This window comes from Diadema setosum, chromosome 13, assembly GCF_964275005.1.
Source record: "Diadema setosum chromosome 13, eeDiaSeto1, whole genome shotgun sequence".
NCBI lineage: Eukaryota > Metazoa > Echinodermata > Echinoidea > Diadematoida > Diadematidae > Diadema > Diadema setosum.
The window spans coordinates 3,447,191-3,465,942 of NC_092697.1; the positions used below are offsets into that span (position 1 = coordinate 3,447,191).

Below are 18,752 nucleotides of genomic sequence, written 5' to 3' on the forward strand. Positions count from 1 at the left end.
TCGAGCAGGTCTCCCAAATGCCTAACAATCAAATTATTTGATTTATAATACACGTTAGCATTACGCATGAATCGTGATCGCTTAACCCAATTCGTAACTCATGGAAGCCCCCTCCCCCCATCCCCAGTATAGATTATCCCGCCATGTCGACTTCCTAAAAAGTGTAATATAGGACCTATGTCGACATGGCGACATAGGCTAATCTATAAGATGAGGTCAAGTCGAACTGCACTTAACTACAAAAGCTTCCGCAGGCCAATGAATGTACAATCGCTAGTCGACTTATCCTGCACACCTTTAGGGAAGCTGACTTGGCAAGATAATCTACGTAGCCATGTCGACATGTATTTGTAGACATACACGTATATACAGGTATATATGATATTTGATATGTAATATAATGACATAAAAATATATTATGTAATATGTAATATCATAATATATACATATACATATATATAAACATGTATATATAATATGTATATATATAATATGGATATGTATATGTATATATATATACATATATATATATATATATATGTATATATATAACATTATATGATATTACAGTTAGTTATTTCGAAGGTTTGTTAATCCAAAAACGAGATACACTGGTTCTTAACTCCGAATGTTCGTTAAACGCATACACACCTTCTCAGAATAAAATTTTCGAATTATTAAAAGAACCTTCGGAATAACGAACATGACTCGTGAAAACTGCCATTAATTCTTATGGTTGCATGAAATGATAATTTATAATCGCTCTTGTATATGGTTCGCATTTTCGTAGAACGCCAATTATATCGTGTGCCTATATACGTTTGTTGACCCTATGGGTCGAGGCTGATATAGAGGGTGCTGTTCGTCATTCCGAAGATTCGATATTCCGAAGGTTCGTTATTCCGAAGGTTCGTTAATCTGAAACACACAAATTCCCTATACCTAGAGGTTCGTTAATCCGAAAATAAAAAAGGGTTCGCTAATCCGAACATTTGTGGCGTTATTCCGAAGGTTCGTTGTTCCGAAGATTTGTTAATCCGAAAATGAAATTCGGAAAAACGAACTTTCGGAATAACGAATCTTCGGACTGAAGAGCCTTCGGAATAACGAACCTTCGGAATAACGAGCTGTAACCGACATAGAGGCTTCCTGTATAAGTCAATCTTACGAATTCCTAATAGTTTTTTTTCCTAATTCATGTCGTTACCACAAAACTAGTGACACCGCATATGCAAGATTATGTCTGAAGAACATCTATTCGTGTTTTCCCAGAATATCACCTTAACAGATAAATCAGAGTTGCCAAAATTTGTACAAGACCTTGAACAATGACCAACATTCCATTTTGAAAATCACATAATTCATCCATTTACTTTTTTTCCATTTCCAACAGAAGCATACGTTACAGAAATTGGGTGCATAAATTACCATTACAATGTACAATAAAGAAAATTCATACAATGTTTGCAAAACAATCGCAGGGTATAATATAAAAAATGCTTACAATTGGGAGGAATACTTATAGAGCAATATTTTTATACAGCGTGCCTTCCCTAAATGGTAATAACACAATGAGGGGACTGCATTATACAAGTTCGCTTTAAGCAGCCCCTCAGTTTTCATTTCCACCAAGTCCTTAATGAAACAACTACAAGATGTATTATATGTTACAAGATTTGTTATCATTTGACGTTTGTATTACCTATACGTATATTGACTGGAAATGAAAATAAAGCATGAATGGATTAATGACTTTTATACATAAAATGCGGAATTACAAATCTCCACGTATGAACTAACCAACATAGCAAATTAACTATATAGCCTTTAAACAAACACCCTGGACAAATCCCTACACTATGTAATTCGCTGTCATGCAGAAAAGAAGGAAGAGAGAGAGAAAGAGAGAGATTTATTATGTGGTGTGAAGATAAAAGGTAGATAACTAAAACAAGACAAGAATTAATGGATGGTCGGAGCCCCTGAATTGTTTGATTTTAACAATGAAGAAGACAAGTTTGGTGTTCCCATTCTTAATTATGCAACCAATAATGAATAAGCATAAGCAAAACTTAAAATTTCATAATGTTGATATCAGATGAACTTCTGCGGGTAATTTTTCTTCAAATTGATTTTGACGTGAGTTAGACAAGGGCCGTTTATAAAATATCACAGAGATAACTGAATGTAGATTGAGTGAATAATTTATTGTCCTAGTTACGGGCAAACGAAATGTATTAATCGTTAACGTGACGAGCGAGTTAGGTATCTTTGGAAGGAGTAGTTGGTATAAGTGGTATAGGTTATGAGTTATTCATGTTATTGCTGAGTTTGTACATTGGCCAAGATGATGATGATAAAGATCAGTGGTCTTCAAAATCCTGTTTTCAGAGAATAAAACATTCCTGAGAGATACATTCCTCCAAGATACGTTGCAAATAGTGCAAAGTTGTTGTTGTTGTTTTTTCTGGAGACATGCAGTTTTTCGAATAAGTTGAATGAGTGTTTTCCAAGCTATATAGTGTGATAATTGAGATAGGATTAAAGCTGAGTATAATGAGTATTATAACATGAGTAAGAGAGTGTGGTGGGAAAATGAAATACAACTTTGTTGATAACACTAATTGCGAGATACTATATGACAACACTATCAATATGTGGCTCCCATGAAAGTTTATTACCAATTATCAGACCTGACAATTTCATTGTTGTAACTTTATTTATAAATAATTATATACTATGTTATTAGAGAGACTATACTCTATACTACTTACACATGCACACGTACAGTTTTGAGAAGGTTTACAAATAGTTTGTTTGGCTTTATCCAATAAAGCATATTTTTTCAAAGTTCAGAATTTAAGGCATCTACCTTATTTAAGTGTAAGGATCTCGATGCGAAAGCAATAGGTTTGAGTCGTCTGCAAAAAACAAAAAAGATAGAATATCTATGAACGTAATGAACAAAAGACGTCCCAGTTAACTGCCTTGAAATGAAATATGGAGCATTAGCACTTGCTCCTGTATGAGAAATAATTGAAGAGATTTTAAAATCTCTTTGGAAATAACATACATTTGCATGTGATTAGATGCACAGCGGGGCTCAACAAATGGGTGGAGATAACGGCTGATTGAGAACATAAGTTCATGCATGACAAGCGACAACATAACAATGGAAACAAAAACTACAAAACATAAGTAAACCAACAGAGGCATAAACAAACATAGAAATACAAGTTATTAATGAAGTGGATTGTAGCATTCATATAAATTGAAAAAAAACATATTATGATAAAAAAAGGGATTCAACCTTGTCTAGCATAATTTAATCAATTTCTAAATCTCAGTTTAAATGTAATAAACGGTGAAAAAAAAAAACCGATGTCATGACCAAGTTAAACTTTCACGAATAGGCCCGGAACCCCCGTCCATACGCACCGCAGAGCACCTCCTTCAACCAACTTAATAATTGACATACAATTTCATCTTAAATGATGCTGTACATAATATAGGCAGGTGTGATTACTTACCTGTTGTGAAATGTGATTACCAGTAGCAGATAGATTGAAAACCAAAATGCCACGAATAAGGATCTAAGGAAAGAGCAGTGAACAGCAGCAACAAAAAGGACTGCGGTGTAACTGAGCTACTGCCTCATGCCAGAAACCCTTAACATATTTCATTCCCTTTCAGTTAGAAATGTACTTCCACTCAGTTGTGATAGATACGTATTCGTCTTGCACAACTTCGGAAATACAATACATTTATGTTAGATATAGGATTCTGATTATCTTGGCATCACACTGTCCTTTGCAACTTCTTCCTTTTGTTTCATGGCAATCATCAGAGAAGCATTGACGAAGCTCTGTTTCGATTGGAAACTGTGGCGGTTAATAACGTGCCTTTTGTGTTTCTCCTCAGTTAAGTTAATTATCCTGCATGGTGGGACGCATCAGGATATCATGAATCTAAGCATAAAACAAGAAAAAAAAAAGAGATAGTGAGAGAGGGGAGAGGGAATAAAAATCTGTTAGTTATCATTATCGTTATCATTATCATTATCATTATCATTATCATTATCATTATCGTTATCGTTATCATTATTTTTATCATCATCAATATCAGTGTCATCATTGTCATTGTTATTGTTAAATACTTTATCATTATTTGTGTGTGTGTGTGTGTGTGTGTGTGTGTGTGTGTGTGTGTGTGTTGAGGCATAGTTATGAGATTAATGACAGAGTCAAAGCTTGATGCAAACCAGACAATTGAACTTCGAGCGCGGAATCTGATGGCATTAATGCAACTAAAAAATTACGCATAGTAACCATGAAAAAGTTTGAATTCCAGTTTTATTCCACGCAATCTCTCCTCCATCCATATCAACTCTTCTTGACACATTTTAGAGAGTTTATGATTTTACATTCCGTTAATCCGAAAAATGAATTCGTAATTCAGACTGTTGGCTAGTAGCCACCGTCTTTTCATTTCCGGATTAACAAACTTTCGGAATATAACGGACATTATATCATTTTGGATTAGCGAACATCCATAGGGATAGGGAATGGGTGTGTCTTGGAATAACTAACATTGGATAAACGATGTATTTTTTTTTTTTACTTCCCTCTCATGTTTTTAGTTTTGATTCTTGTTTTGTAAGTCACTGACCGAAATTCCTTTAGCTTGCTTACGAGAACAAGGCAAGTGCCAAATTGTGTCTCGCCCTTGTGGTGACCATCCACTCCCCATGGGACATCTACCATCCAAGTTTGGTCGCTAACGGACCTATGGATCAAAAGTTATGACCCGTGATAGAAACGCGCCGTAAAAACTTAACAATGGGCTCTAAGAGTTTGTTGACCTATGCTTGTGACCATTGACCTTGTGGTGACCATCCACTCCCCAAGGGACATATACCATCCAAGTTTAGTTACAAATGGAGTTGTGGATCAAAAGTTATGACCCATAATAGAAACGCGCCATAAAAACTCAACATTGGGCTCTAAAAATTCGTTGACCCCTGCTTGTGACCTTTGACCTTTGGTGATCATCCACTCCCCAAGGGACATCTACCATCCAAGTTATTCACAAATGGACCTATGGATTAAAAGTTATGACCCATAATAGAAACGCGCCATAAAAACTTAACATTGGGCTCTAAAAGTTCGTTGACCCCTGCTTGTGACCTTTGACCTTGTGGTGATCATCCACTCCCCAAGGGACATCTACCATCCAAGTTTGGTCACAAATGGACTTATGAATCAAAAGCTATGACCCATAATAGAAACGCGCCATAAAAACTTAACATTGGGCCTTAAAGTTCATTGACCCCTGCCTGTGCGCTTTGACCTTGAAGTGACCTCCATATATAGTAAAATGCGAAACTTTGTATGACCCCTCTTCCCTCGAAGTTTGATTGCAATTGAAGCCCAGAGTAAAGAGTTATTGAAGTTTTTGAAGCGTTACGGACAGACGACGGACGGACGGACGACGGACAGACGCTGCAGGCGATCCCTTAGTCTCCCCTCACCTCCGCGGGTGGGCTCGACAAAAACTGTGTGATAGCTCAGCTGACTGCGAAACAGAGATGGATTTGGTGTAGAATGAATCTTTTGTTTTGCTACTCAAGACATGGACGGCCATTTCTTTACAGGATATAATCTCATTTTCAGGTTCTCTTTCCTATAATACGGGGAAATCAAATACACTCAGCAAAAAAAGAAAGTAAACACTTTTTCCGGTTAATATTTTTCATAGAAGATTTTGATAAAAATTCTTGTGTCATATACCATTTTAAAGATTATTTAATTGGCTATTAACCTAGTAGGTTTATACAAATAGAAACTTTACGCATAAGTGAACACATTAATTTTTGTCCTCCAAGGCATAAAAGTATAAGTTGCAAAATTGACATATTGAAATTCATTTGCAAATGCCCTCCAAGATAGCAATGATAACAAAAGACCAATTTAACGCAATGAGAGACATGAATGCAATAGCAGAAATAAGTTTCCGTTCCCTCTTTTCTCTTTATATTCTAAAATAAGAACATAGTTGGGAAACTGAATGTGGAATATAAGAATTTTCTATCACTTCAAACTTTAAAAAGACATAGGGAGTAAGCCGCAAAGGTGATAAAATCGACAGAATTTCTTCATTTCACCTTTCGATTAAGAATTTAAGAATGCATGAGACAAATTTAAGAACCAAATATTATTTCAAATTTTCTTAATTTGGAATAATGTTTTAAATGTAACCTTTTTCGTTACCATTACTTTTTCTCATATCTTTTGACTACGGATTTGACAGAAGATTCTTCAGTTTCATCCATTATTTTTTGCCTTTCTTTATCTTTGGAGGGTTATACAGAGACATTGTAGAGATCATAGGTTGATTTGTTGCAAATTAATTTGCATTTTCATCGTGTAGAATTTGTCTTATGTTCTCGTGATTATGTGGAAGAGCATACACGTTTGAATAACAACTTGTTCATTTTTGTAATTTTTACTTTTGTGCCTTGGAAGAGAAAAATGAATCAATGAATGTATTCACTCATGCGTAAAATTTCCCTTTTTATTGACCTACTGGGTTCATAGCCAATTAAATTACCTTTACTATGGTATATAAACATCATTGTTCGCCAAATAGTCTATGAGAAAGATTAACTCGAAAAAGTGTTTACTTTCTTTTTTTGCTGAGTGTAGATTAGACTTGTAATCATTAATTATATATACATTTTTTTTTGAAACATGGTTAATGTATAAAGAAGCATGAAAAAAATTGTGTACATTATCACTCTTCCTAATGGGGAAAAAAGATGTAAATTATATTGTCCAGTATTCAGCTTAACAGATGTATGGCTTACTCACACTCCGACTTTATACCCAAGTTTGCTTTTATAGAACCTGGAAAAACAAGGAAGAGGTAGGTTATAGCTTTCTATATAATCACAATAGTTGCAATAATAATAATGCAAAGCTTTAATTATGTACCATCACCCTGTTGTTATTATTCTTAGGCGAAGAGGGGTGCAGGACAGATATCTCTCAAAAATACCAATATAATGTGTATGTGTGATCAATTAGCATATAGCATTACGTTCCTTAGAATCCTTTTCCGGTGAAATCAATTCTAGTTTCTAGATGATTATATCGTAATATAGGAGTACTTCATAACCCCTTGTTCTTTTAGTGCTGACTTCTTATCACAAGCAAGATATCTAATGAAATTTAGAACTTAAGGAAAGAAACGGTTTTTTTTTTTTTGTATTTAACATCTTAGTTTACAATTTCTCAGATTTCATGTCCTCATAGTCCTTTCTCCCATTGATAAGAAACCAACAAGACACACTAGTAAACCCTTTATTTCAAATGAAAACAATCATTTTCTCAAATTGTTAATCACCCTCTGAAACCGTTATATTTTTTTTTTTCTGAGATTAGCGATCACTTCCCCATCAACCTACCCTGATGTTTTGAATCAATCACATCTCTACTGTGCAATCATATACTTACTAATCTTTCAGGTGTATTTGTGTTTGTTTAAAACCCAAACTTGTGTCATATGTGCCTGCGTACCTGGAAAGCTTAAAGAGATTTTAACAATATTCATAGATGATACGGTCAAGTTCACACAAATGAATGCAAAGCGGTCTAAGTGAATTGAAATGTCAATATAACAGCTTTCAAGATTCGATGTAATCATGGACAGAATGGCGTTTAAGGGTCATGTTTTGGACAACTTAATGATTCTGTCATCAGCGTTCACACGATGTTTTAAATGTTCTTTTAGTTCCTCACACGATGGAAGGTGGATCGGTACAACTGAATATAACCAGATTTTCAACGACCATTTTCTCTCGCGTTTGATTTTATACCATATATATATATTTTTATTGCGGTGGGCTATCATACAGGAACCCCAAATTTTGATACGTTAAACATTATTCCAACGCTGAGAATATCGTCGCACAAAATCTGACCTCTTCCCATAAAAATTAATCTCATCACTTGACTCTTTGTTGGATTGGAGCTGCAAGGATACCTTTCACTGCGCCCGACAGAACTCGAATGCAATGAATTCAGCAAAATTCGCATGGTGTAAAAATATAAAGACAAAAAATCAGCAACATTTTCAGCTTCCTGTCACTCATATTATAACCATCTATCAGATCAGCTGTGCCATTCGACTGAATATGGAGCGACCCCACACAAAGACACTCGATCATAATTAAAGCGGTGTGTTTTTGTTTGTGTTTTTTTTTTGTTTGTTTGTTTTTTTTTTTGTTTTTTTTTTCGATGACTGCACTTTCCTTTGGCCCTTGTGTTCAATACCTTTTCCGGTGTCGACATTTATTGTCATCTTGCAGTTCTATTGTCCTGACACAGAGTGTCATGGTTGACAGACATCATGATTGCTGAAAAGTATTCCCCTTTGAAAGTGTACAAAATGTGCTTGGGAGCTGTGTTTATAAAGTGTAAAGAGTTACCAGCTGTGAAACTCCAATCTACAACCGAGTACACTTGAATGAGAAGAATAGACTCATGCCCACAGATCAGTGAATGCTTCGGTTCTATGACATTTGCTCCTGCGACAATAATTGCTCCCATAAAATATCTGCACGCTAAGCCAAACCTTGCACAATTTTAGGCACAACACTCCCCCCTCACGCGATTCCTCTTTTTTTTTCCTACTATCACTTTCTCAGGCCACTATTATTTCAAGCACACGTTTACGATATGTGGTCTGAAGCATTTTTCTCCAGATAAGCATTCCCTTTTATCTGGCATGTCTGGAGTCGATTATCATCGTTGATAATAGATTTGTAAGTTATGTTTGCACTGTATGTTCTCTCGTCCGTAATGTTGAAAAGACATCAGTGTTATTTTGTATTGAAAATGTTTAGAAAAATACTATTCATGATATTATTTTGAATCGAAGTGATGAAAAATACAGAAATAAAACCAACCAACCAACCAACCAAACAAACAATCATACATTCTACCAACAATTCTAAACCTAATCGTAATCCTAGTCCTCACATCAAACTAAACCTAAAACATGTAAAACCCTATCACGACCATAACCCTAACCCTATACGAAGTTCTTGGAGAAAATAACACCGGAGGAATTGTCGCAGGAGCAAATGTTGTATCACCAAAATAACGTTTCAACGAAGTTAGCGATTTATATTTGTTATAATTGCACACGCAAAGAGTGGAGAGCATCACCCAAGAACCACTGCTTGGTACATAAACCTAAATTGTAAAATTATTCTATAAAAATACATATAAAATGCTTATAAAATGACAATTTATGTCCCCCTTCCATTTCGGGAGAATAATGATTTCTAAAACGCCTGATTTGATAAATACATATGTGTTGTTTTCTTCATGAATTCATGCTAAAAGAAAACGATGATTTTTTTTTTTTTTTTTTTTGGGGGGGGGGGGGTTGAGTGAATAGGAGAATAATAGTAAGGAGGTAATGAACATCATCCCCTTACCTGAATGTATATGATTGAAAGGTATTGTTATTCAAAATACTAAACATGTTGTGATATCCACGTAGGTTTAATGTTGTTATTATTTCATTTGTTATGATAACTTTTACTTATATATATTACATATAATTATTTATTCGATTTTGGCATTACTCTTACATTTTGGTGAAAGCCCTGTTGCTAGTTTAATTATCTTAATGATTTCTTTCGTACAAGAAACTGAAACTGAGTCTTATACTTTTCTTGCAATCCGTGAAGCTATCAAAATTTCTTTCTTCTCTGATATTAGTTGGATAACTTTTCATATTTTCTCCCTCATCGTTATCTAAAACTTTCGAAGTCATGTTTGGTCAATCTTGCTATAATCTATGATAACCAAATTGAACATAGAGGGAAGAAAATTGGCAAGCATCAGATCAGTTAGTTCAAGAGGAATGTTATCCTTGGTATTACTAACCTCCACATTGGGAGGTCGTTGCAAGACGTGAATCACTTCGTCGGCAATGTCCTCAGCTTGCATCGTCTGAAAAGGACGGAAACAAAAAATTACGTGCCCTGTGGAAGATCACAGTTCAACTTTGTCCCGAAGACTTCGTTATAACGGGAGTCGACTGTGTAAACCCCCAAAACCATTATCAAACTGTAGGAAGTTGAAGGACCTATCTTTAATGCACAAACTGTTTCAAATTTGAAAGTTTCCACTGGTTTGCATAGTGACCTATACTCTGTAATTTTGGCTTCGTGCTCTTTGACAATTATAATCATATCTGAACTGAATAGGTATAACATTTTATGCCCTCTCAGAATCAAGAGCCTCTCCTGTTCGGACGACCCTCTCTCACACTGACACGCGCACACACTCATGTGGAGGACAGCACAAATATTCTGATGTTGTGAACTTTATCATCTACATAATACGGGTAAAAACATACAAATAAACAAGCGTGCCAGTGCGCAAACAAACATTTGGTAGATATTTTTTCTGACAAACCGTTGTAAGCTTCTGAAATCATCTGATTGGCCAAGAGAAAATTTGGCCGACAAACGTGACAAATTTGTCGGGGAAAAAAAAAACCGCTTCATGAAATGCGCCCTGATACAGAAGAACAATTTAACTGGATTCATTTTTTTTCCAGAGTTAAAGAATAATGCTAATGTATACTGTACTGTAATTACATTGACATGAATACTGTATTAGCTGCTGCCAGCAGAGAATATAACTATTTCGGATATTTTTGGACACTTCGGATATGGAGAAAGAACATAAAGCATTTACCGGATTCTTCTTATAGAAGTCATGGGTTGCGGAGTCTTCTCTCATGAGTCGTTGCTGGAATTCGGTTTCCACAACACCTGGCGAAATCTCCTGCATGAAAGGAAAAACGAAAAAAAAGAAAAAAAGGCATACATGACAATTACAGCTTACAGACACACAGAAATACATTTGACATTCTACAGTGTTGACACTGACTTCAAAACAGAGCAGAATGTTAGAATAATGGCATGCCAGATTGATTAAGCTCGGGGTTCACATTGGAAATCAAAATCTCACAAAGTATAGCAGACCGTGATCTCACAAGGCTAAATAAAAAAAAAGAAGAAGTGTGTCCTTTGCTTACATGATAAGCCAAAATCAATTGTAATCAAAAGTACTGTCTAGTTCTTAATGTGTGAAAGCAGTCTGCAACAACTTGAGACTTATAATTCAACATCTTACCGTTTCTATCTACCAGTACCATTGGAATATTCACAATTTCTAATAACAATTAGGGCATCAATTTGCGGCACAAGTATTTTGCCACCTACAATTACAAGGTGGCAGCACCGTTCTTTAATGATTGAAAGTCACTAGACTGTGCTAAGAAATGTCACTATTTTTTTTTTCTGAGAAGTAAACTTTATCTTTTGCAACAAACACACTACTCTCAGAGAAACGGTGTTTTTGATGTCTACTCTGGAAAGGAAGATCAAAGATTTCTGCATTTATAGCTTTAGGCATCACTTTTAAAATACTCCCATGTACATGTTCTGTACACAATGTTTGCTGTTACTATTATTATTGAGGATCTTCCCCATCTGAACCCCCCCCCAAAAAAAAAAAAAAAATGAAAGAGAAAAAATAGAAATGTCGCTATGACGACTGGTGTGCCTCCGCCATAATGCATGGTTCTTCTAATAGGTCTATGGTATGTGCAATGTCTTGACAATGTGCGATGACAGTTTCACATAACTGGCAAAATATTGAAATGACAGGTTTGTCACAAATCTGTTGATAGTTCACTTTATTTGAACTAGGTTTAACTGGATGAATGGCTATGTCCAAAAGTGCAGGTATTTGGGGATTCGAGGATTTTTACTCGACTCTTGACCCTTTTATAAGTATATGCATCGGGTAATTTACAAGGTATGGAGAAAAAGTGAAATTTCAGTATTAAATAGTCAACTTTTAGCATTCTAACCTGGTATTTGACCCTTGACCTTTGACCCTATGACCCTAAAATTCCCAAGCGAATCACTTTCAGGTAGAACATGCATAAATATAAATTTCACGATACTCTGAGTCACTTTCGAGATATGGAGAAGAAGTGAAATTTAGCACTTTCACTTGACCTTTGCTCTTTTGAACTTTGACATTTCGGCACGAAACTTCCAAGATAATCTCTATTGGGTAATACATGCAAACACTAATTTTCAAGAAAAATCCTGCACACATCGCATAGATATGAGGGAAATAGTGACATTTTGAGGAGTTGACCTTGACCTTTACCCTTGACCTTTGACCCATGACTTCTAAATTCTCTAGATAATCACTGCCAGCCAGTACATGCATATGTAGTAGGGTCCATGAAGATATCTTGAACCATTTGTGAGATATGGAGAAAATGTGAAACCTTAACATTTTCACTTGACCTTTGACCTTTACCTCATGACCCTAGTACCTGTGTACACTAAGTTTCAAGAAAATATCTTCAGGCATTGGATAGATATGGGGGAAATCGTGAAATTTTGAGCATTTGACCTTGACTTTTTGGCGTTTGACCTTGAGCATGTGCACCCGACAGTTCATTGGCACAACTTCGCCAACTAATACATATGCATGCCAAGTATCATTAGGATACCTCAAACGTTTTTTTTTGTTTGTTTTTTGTTTTTTTTTTTTAGTTGCGCTGTCCACAAAATTGATTACGGACTTAAGGACGGATGGACGTACGGACAAACCGAAAACATGATACCTCCGACGACACTTCGTGGCGGAGGCATAAAAAGAGACACCACATAACAACAAGCACAATGGATGTTTAACCGTCTCTAAATCCCCATTTCACAAAGCCACTGAAATTGTCCATGAGCCGGAATCCTTTCATCAAGAAAAAAAGTCTTTAGTAATAATGGGGATACAGTGTATAGCTCTGCAGAGGCACACAAGATGCATACAACGACTTACAGTGACACGAATGTTGCTGTTCATTTCTCGCAGATCTCTTCGAAGGGCTTCCGTCAACGCCCTCACCATGAACTTTGTGCCAGAGTAGAATCGATGGCCGGACACTCTGTGACCTGACATACTGAGTAAAACCCAGAAGATATATATATATAATATATATATATATATATATATATATATATATATGTATATATATATATATATATATATATATATATGTATATATATATATATATATATATATATATATGTATATATATATATATATATATATATATATATATATATCATATATATATATATATATATATATATATATATATATATATGTATATATATATATACATATATATATATATCATATATATATATATATATATATCATATATGTAAATATGTATATATTATATATGTATATATATATATGGCAAATACTGTTACCCGTTTCATCCTTTAAAGAGGTCAATTTTCTTTCAATTCTTTCATAAAATCAGGTTCTAGTCTTGTAGGATATTAGTTAATGTTTATTGATGACGATCAGTACGGGATTTTAGAGATTATGTAATATTTTTCCACTGTGTTAACGTGGATGACTCAAAATTTGTATTTAATTATGGGAAAACATTGTATACTACTGCACTAAGAAAGATAAATTTTGAAAATTATGCAATACCTGTTTCATAATCATGTATACTGGGAAAAATATAGAAAATCTGTGATTTAATGTGCAGTGTAAATATGTATAATTTCATGGAAATGACGTCAAGAAAGACCGTGTTGTTTTCAACATTTTGAATGCCAAACAAGAACGTTAAAGTAGTTTAAATGTCTCTGAAATTTAGGCTACTTAATTTTTCTTTTGGACTTAGTGTTCGTAAACTAGTGGAGATTAGATTATCAGAAAATAAAAGCAATGATGAAAAGTGTAACGTGCAACATCTTGTGTGAGGTATACTCTACTACTTTCCAAATCGTTACTAGAAGTAGAGGAACAGTAGATACATGTCTTCTTTTAGTAAGTGATCCAACACAGATTCATTTCTGTTTCTTAAGAGTAAATCATATGCTGTCTTGAATCAACTGATGAATGATTTTTTTTTTTCAATTATCTTCAAAATACACAGAGACGTTTAATCGCCAACAGTTATTCTACATCAAAACAACGCTCGGAATTTTCTCCCACAGCGTTATTTGCCCATTACATGTCCATCAAAACAAAATGAAATATGAAAAGTTATATGGAAATGAAAAATACTGTTTTCCCAGCCCATGTCTGCGCTGCAGTCTCAGAACAATGTGGCAAACTGGGGGTTTCCAGCTTGGCGCATAGAAAGTTAATAGAAAAAAAACACTAAGGGTGAAGGCTGAGCATAATGTATGTGCTCTGTTATGTTTTTTAACCATTACTATAATTGCACTGCGAATAGATTAGATACATATTATCTTTAAATAGATATTGAATAACAAGATCCAACATAGCTGATGTTTCTCAGTTTAACTCATTAAGTACTTTCTATTCTCTTAAATCGACTAAAGTATATATTAAATTGTTGACAATATGAAGCAAGACTTTTACCTGCTAATGTGTATTATGTGCCCATCATCGAATCCGTTAGTTTTCATCATCTTTATTGATTCTTGTGTACAGATGCAGAGAGCCATGACGTTGACCTGAATGAATGTGGTATAAGAACAATCAGGGTTGGATTACAGGAAACCCAAACCCAAAGAGCAATGTGGATTGAGTGAAAGCAGCAACATTAGTTATGAATCTTTTAAAGTTTTGGTGTTGGAACCGCTGGGTGAGGAGACTACTACAGATTATGACGTATGTGTGGACAACAATATAAAGAAAATGTATTCCACACAAATTCACTTTTCTAGCATAAGGAAAGAGCATTTGACGAACCGCTTTCAGACAGCAGGGGGATAATTGCTACACCTAACATATATCAGTATCAAGTTGATGTAATGTGTAATTTTGCATGAAAAATTAATTTTGTGGAATCCATATAACTTTTGCATCGATTGTCCTATTTTCCTCAAACGTCCACTGATGTGTTCTACTAATGGTGCTGCTTTCACTCAATCCTCATTGCCTTTAACTGTGACGCTTCAAATAAAGTGAATGGGTAAACAGAACATCCATAGTACCTAGAATGCTCCATTCTGGTTTCATTTTAATGGACAAACATAAACCCACGCAAGCGTTAAGGTCCTGTCACACCTTTCCGGGTTTGCGTGCATGGATTTTCCAGCACGTAGAATAATTTTCTGCAGGCAGACAAGGATTTGGGCAAGTTTCACGTGCGTCTTACCTGCTGGACGTGTGCTACTTACGTTCTACTCACGTTCTAGTTACGGGCTAGTTGCGTGGAAGTTGCCTGCGAGGTGTTACCTCTACGGCCCTTCTACTGGTGTTCTGCGTGGACATCTACGGGCAATCCCCGCGACTCACCCTGAACAGGTTTGAGTATGCTCAAGGGCCCGTCATACCTTTCTTGGCAAGCCTTGCTAGTTACTTGCGGGGAACAATTTTTGCTACCCGGAGGTCCCCGCAGATGTCCTGCACAATGACAGTACCTAGCACGTAGTCGCCTGTAGTTGCGCACGCAAGTCCGATTTACCCCCAGCCAAGTTTTGAGCATGCTCAGAACTTTTTTGGGGTGACTCGCGGGGATTGCCAGCAGAGGTCCACGCAGACCACAGTATAAGAGAAGGCGCGTAGCTGCCGCAAGTCACAGGCAGTTAACCCGCGTGCATGTTGAGGGTCAGTTACTGCCTTTCTACGGCTTAGTCGGCGAAGATTAAATGGATATCCCTTTAGAGGAATTCCTCCACTGAGTTGTCAGCCTGACACGCAGGTCACACAGATTACCAGCAAGTAAGACTCATGCAAAACTCTCCCAAATCTTTGTCCGCCCTTAGGAATTGTCACGCGTAGCTTATCCGGAAAGCTGTAACAAGGCCTTAACATGGTTGCGGGTAAAAAGATTTGCGTGCGCACCTCCGGGAGACTACGGGTGAGATACGTGCTAGGTACTTTCAAGTGCGGGTCATCTGCGGGGACCTCCGGGTAGTAAAAAAGTTTCTTCGCAAGTCACACGCAAGACTTGCCGGGAAAGGTGTGACACGGCCTTGACCCTACTTCTGCTGTTGCGTGCCCAACATGTGGCCGCGTCTGCGCGTCCGCATTTCGGCTCCGCTCCCACCTCAGCTCCGGCGTCACTGACTTCTATTGTCGAACCCGACAGGCTTCCATTATTGACATCGATAATACTTCCATTATTGACATCGATAATACTTCCATTATTGACATCGATAATACTGGATCAAATTTTTACATCGGTTGTTTTTATCCCGAACTCTACATTTCTGAACTATTTTGAAGCGCCGATGCTGGCTTTTTATTTCATCTGCAAATGGTAAAATTGTGCCTTTAAGCACAAAGAAAGAAATGTTATGGTACGCAGCAGCCAGAAGGGAAATGTCTCTTATTTGGATCTCTGATTGATTATATATACCTGTAAGAAGAAGGTAAAAATTTAGCAATACTCTACAATTATGACAGACTGAAAGAAGTAATATTTTTGTTGCTGTTGATTTAAGTGCTGGACATATCAATAATGCAATGGTCTCAATATTCCAACCGCCCTCATTTATTCATGCTCATTTAAAAGCATGCAAAGATACATTTGTATAAAAAAAATATCTATACCCCCCCCCCCCTAGGAAAATTTAAAATCATCCTGCATGCTATACTTCACTTGTGGGATTGATTTTGCTGATAGCTCTTCAGTTAGGATACATGCCACCTCTAAAAATAAGAGCAATATGTTAGGTATACAATATAGAGATTAGATGTTTTGAAGCAGATTTGTAGAAATTGGTCTACATTCCTAAAAAAGAATAAATAAATGCAAAGTTTACTTTGGCTTAAAAGGAAATAGACAAACAAGAGAGCACACGATAACAGCAATAGAAACAGCAGATCATTTGGGGTCATTAGGAGGGGGTCGTCCCACAAGACCGACAACCACGAGTCATACATTCCACGAGTTCGACATTGAAAACAGGTTCGTGAGTCATACAGCCCACGAGTCTTCCAGCCCACGAGTTCGACACTAGGAAAATAAAGCCCATGAGACCGACACTAGGTAAAAAACAGCCCACGAGTTCGACAGATACAACACGGGGTTTAATGTGTCGGACTCGTGGGCTTTGTTTGCTTAGTGTCGAACTCATGGGCTGTCTGACTCGTGGGCTGTACATCTCGTAGGCTCTATGACTCGTGGGTGTCGGTCTCGATCGTGACGTGCACCCATCAGGAGAGCTACATACATCCATCATGTTCTGCCAATCCGCGGGATTTCCATTGATGAGGGAGCCGTCAAAACTCAGACCAGCGTTGTTGATGCAAACATGAACGAGCTTGTGTTCCCGCCTGATCTCCCTAAACATGGCAGAGATCTGATCCCTCTTGGTCAGGTCACATTGGATAGCATGCAGCCGGCCCGTGGCGGACTCCGTCTTTAGTTCTGTCTGGATCGCCTATTTATATCAAAACAACGACAGTATTACCTGTTCGACTTTCATCACGTTTCTAATTGTCTTCATTTTCTCACGTTGTAATAACTTTCTTATTTCTTAGCCGATTTTGATATTTTTGCACTGTTCTGGAGGGATTTTTTCCTCTTTTTTATTCGTTTCTATCACGTACTGAGTATTTTACTTTGTTACAAAAGATTTTCCATCTCTAGGAATCATCTTAGAACTTTTAATAAATTTGTGGAGATCAGATTCAACCAAATATATCTTGTCCAACAATGTTTTGGTATTAAATTCTTATTGATGTTGCTGCTGCTGTTGTTGTTGTTGTTGCTGCTGCTGATGGATTTATGGTTGTTGAGGTGATTAGTTATATTCAAGATCAAATGTCAAACCTTGATCTTCTCCACAATGCGGGCACATCCAACGACTGTCATCCCCTGCCTGACAAGAGCTCTAGCTGTTGCTGCTCCGATGCCCACCGAAGCACCTGTCACCAAGGCGACTTTACCCACCCATCTCTCCATGGCTGTGATGACTTCTAAAAGAGTGCTGTGGGACTTCACTTCACAGGGACCTGCCAAGGCAGTTAATGTAGGATGGTAACACAAATCACATCTACATCAGTGGCTGATCCAGGGGGAGCGCTTCGGCCCCCCCCCCCCTTTATTATTATTTTTTTTTTGTAAAAATGAACAAAAGAAACAGAAAAAATGGGGTGCGTGCGTCCCCTTTAATTTTGTAAAGATGCCCCCTCTTTACGGAATTCCTGGATCCGTCCCTGTACATGATAATGGCTTCTTTTTTTTATGGGATAACGCCTTTATACATACACACGCATGCCACAATGAATCTCTCTCCCTTGCTCCCTACCCCCCCCCCCTTTCTCTCTCGATATATATATATATATATATATATATATCTGTTGATGTCCGTCGGGAATATTATAGTTTGTCGAGGATTGATGAAAAGTGCTCGATGCTGCAAAGCAGAGCATAGGCGTACCTGTGCTTTGGCGTCTTGTCCGCTATACTACCGGCGCGGCGGTTTCACGCTGTGGCGATCTTCAGGCAGACTGATTTTCAAAGTGATGTTCTTCTGTCGACTGTCTGTGTTTATGTGGCGCGGTGGATCGGTTTGACCATGGACCTATGTTAGGTCCATGGTTTGACACATGGATGGTTAGCCTGTTCCTGTGTCTCCATTTTGATAGAAGTTCGGGCCTTTTATTGAGCACGTTTTTGTTTCGGAATGATG

The 18,752-nt window shown here is 36.9% G+C and overlaps 2 protein-coding genes across 2 annotated transcripts in view; both read right to left on the minus strand.

Moving 5' to 3' along the window:
• Nucleotides 1–3,926: 3,926 nt before the first annotated feature.
• On the minus strand, nt 3,927–18,022 carry LOC140237092 (dehydrogenase/reductase SDR family member 11-like). Its single transcript, XM_072317032.1, has 7 exons — nt 17,891–18,022; nt 17,289–17,498; nt 14,524–14,618; nt 12,948–13,068; nt 10,779–10,868; nt 9,960–10,025; nt 3,927–3,968 (listed from the first exon to the last, which is right to left on the minus strand). Exons 1-7 carry the CDS (start codon nt 18,020–18,022, stop codon nt 3,927–3,929), a joined length of 756 nt encoding a protein of 251 aa, XP_072173133.1.
• A 505-nt stretch (nt 18,023–18,527) lies between these two features.
• LOC140237095 (dehydrogenase/reductase SDR family member 11-like) overlaps nt 18,528–18,752 on the minus strand; it is a 15,572-nt gene continuing 15,347 nt past the window's right edge. The window contains exon 7 of the mRNA XM_072317033.1: nt 18,528–18,644. Coding sequence (XP_072173134.1) covers nt 18,528–18,644 — 117 coding nt within the window. The remainder of the gene's footprint in view (nt 18,645–18,752) is intronic.

What these genes read in the sequence shown, in the direction of transcription:
- LOC140237092 (XM_072317032.1), bottom strand. Translation starts at nt 18,022, where the DNA reads ATGGAGAGATGGGTGGGTAAAGTCGCCTTGGTGACAGGTGCTTCGGTG. An exon ending in ATTGGCAGAACATGATGGAT is followed by an intron (nt 14,619 to 17,288) that starts GTATGTAGCTCT and finishes ACATTCATTCAG; the next exon opens with GTCAACGTCATGGCTCTCTG. An exon ending in ACTTCTATAAGAAGAATCCG is followed by an intron (nt 10,026 to 10,778) that starts GTAAATGCTTTA and finishes CGTCCTTTTCAG; the next exon opens with ACGATGCAAGCTGAGGACAT.